Raw genomic sequence first — 2,367 nt, forward strand, 5'->3', positions numbered from 1 at the left:
AGAAGGATTGGCGGGCCATTAGGGTTGCCAAGTTGCAGCGGGGGATTGTAGGTCTTCACAGAATCCTTGCCGTGGGGACAGCGAGACGCGTTGCCCCTGCCGTCACCAGGATCTGATGCTACGCGTCGCTCTGGCATCGGGGCTCTAAACAGCGCCATTGCCAGAGCGACGTATAGCGTCATGTCCTGGCGACAGCGGTGCAACGCGTCTCGCCGTCCCCGCGGCAACGATTCTGTGAAGACCTACAATCCCCCACCGTGATTTGGTGAGATTTGGCAGGCCTACTCACCACAGGTGCTGGGGGGCGGGGGAGAAGGGGAGAAGGCTCACCTGCAGCTGCTTCCTCCTCCTCCACATGGAGCTCCACCCCGCGAGTATCGCGGGTCCCTCTTCTTGTTTTATAATACCGACAGCCAACTTTAATTTAAAAAGCAGCTTAATGTAAAAGGTTCATGGCTGTATTCTACCCTCCACACACACTCACACGGCAGGGCTCTGAATGAGGGTTGCTGATCTATTTTTTGATATAGGCTTAATGGAATGTTATTTACTTCCATGCCAAGAATGTATTTATTTACTGCATTTATAACCCACTGGGAACCCAAAGCAGCTGACATTGCTCTCTTCTCCTCTGTTTTATTATCAGAACAACCTTGAGAGGTAGGTTAGGCTGGGAGTGTGTGAGTGGCCCAAGGTTACCTGGGAAGCTTCTGTGGCAATAGTGGGGGTCTGAATAGGAGTCTGTCATATTTTGGTCTGATGTGCTAACTACTACATCGTGCCAGCTCTCAAGCTTCACCTACACATTTCTGTTAGATCGCCACTAACAGAGGATCGGAGAGTGATTTTCAGCAAGTGATTCAGCTTTATTGAAGTAACGAACAAGCACTTAAACGCATTCATAACCAGAACAAGAAACAATTGGGAGCTGGGCTCCTTTTAAACATTCCTGGGCTAACATAGCCACACCTATTTACAATAATCAACCAATGAGGTTGTTTGGATAAAGACCAATGAGCTTACTTCCCTCGCAGGGAATAGTAGCAGTTCTGATTGGTTGCTGTTGCAGAGCGACCAATAGGAGTTCAGTTCAGAGGAGCCTTTGTTCGGCTCAAGCTTAACATAGAATGTCAATGGAGTGATTCATGTAACACGTTCAATACATTACAATTCCTCCCTCCTAAGTGAAGACACCCATAGTTCAATTACAGCATATTTACATTTCAGTCATTGCTATATACATCATTGCAGTCATAGTCACTTAAGTACGTAGGCACTCGCCGTACGCGCTGAGACCTGCGGGGGGTTGCAGACTCAGCAGGCAAACTAGCCTGTGGTTCACATATGGGCTCATTGCTAACTGGGTCAGGCACATTTTGTTCAGGACTGGCAACCTCGCAGGCAGGGGTCTGCCCTGCTTCGGGGTTTGGACTTACCTCCGTATCAGGAGGACTGTACACAAGGTTGGGGAACTCGGCTGCTGGAGAGTCAGCACTGTCCTTAGCCCATCTCTGTCTCAGCTGATCGATATGGCGCCTCCATGTCCTACCATCAGCCAGCTCTATGACATACATTCGGGTGCCAACGTTCTTGCGCACCACCCCCGGGATCCATGAGTGCCCCATAGCATAGTTTCTGGCAAACACTTTGTCCCCAGCTTCCAATATGCGCATGTTCGTTTGGGTATCTGTGCGTTCTGCTTGTTGGTCATTTAAGTCTGGGTGCAACCGGTTTAGGAGAGTGGTAAGACGTCTGCCCATTAACAATTCGGCCGGACTATGGCCCGTAGCACTGCATGGGGTAGTGTGCTGCCTTAATAGGAAAGAGCCCAACCTCTGACTCCAGTCCCCGTCACCCATTTTTTCCAGAGCCTCTTTGGCTGTACGTACCATCCTCTCAGCCTGCCCGTTTGACACTGGATGGAATGGGGCTGAAGTTACTTGGCGGATGCCATTGTTGGAGAGGAATTGTACAAATTCTTGCGCCGTGAATTGGGGCCCGTTGTCGCTGACCACTACGTCCGGCAGTCCGTGGGTTGTGAACAGCCGGCGTAATGCATGAATTACTGCTGTGGCCGTGGTCGAGGGCATAAGCACTACCTCCAACCATTTTGACATAGCGTCCACTATAATCAAAAACATTTTCCCTTGAAAAGGGCCTGCAAAATCTAGGTGCAGCCTAGACCATGGCTTTCCATTTGTTTCCCACCTTTGCGGAGGGGCCTGAGGGGACTCTGGCCTGTTCTGTTGGCACGGTGAGCACACCCGCACCCACTCCTCAATTTCAGAGTCAAGCCCCGGCCACCAAACATACCCCCTTGCGAGTGCTTTCATATGCACCATTCCCGGGTGCCCCTCGTGTAAGGAC

At 50.8% G+C, this 2,367-nt stretch overlaps 1 protein-coding gene across 1 annotated transcript in view; it reads right to left on the bottom strand.

Moving 5' to 3' along the window:
- Window positions 1–2,367, bottom strand: part of LOC107111443 — a gene marked incomplete at its 3' end in the record, with an annotated part of 11,130 nt that overhangs the window by 5,871 nt on the left and 2,892 nt on the right. Inside the window, 1 exon segment of the mRNA XM_015412409.1 lies at window positions 1,437–1,717. Coding sequence (XP_015267895.1) covers window positions 1,437–1,717 — 281 coding nt within the window.

Source organism: Gekko japonicus, unplaced genomic scaffold, assembly GCF_001447785.1.
Source record: "Gekko japonicus isolate JY-2015 unplaced genomic scaffold, Gekko_japonicus_V1.1 scaffold6403, whole genome shotgun sequence".
In the NCBI taxonomy this organism is placed as follows: Eukaryota; Metazoa; Chordata; class Lepidosauria; order Squamata; family Gekkonidae; genus Gekko; species Gekko japonicus.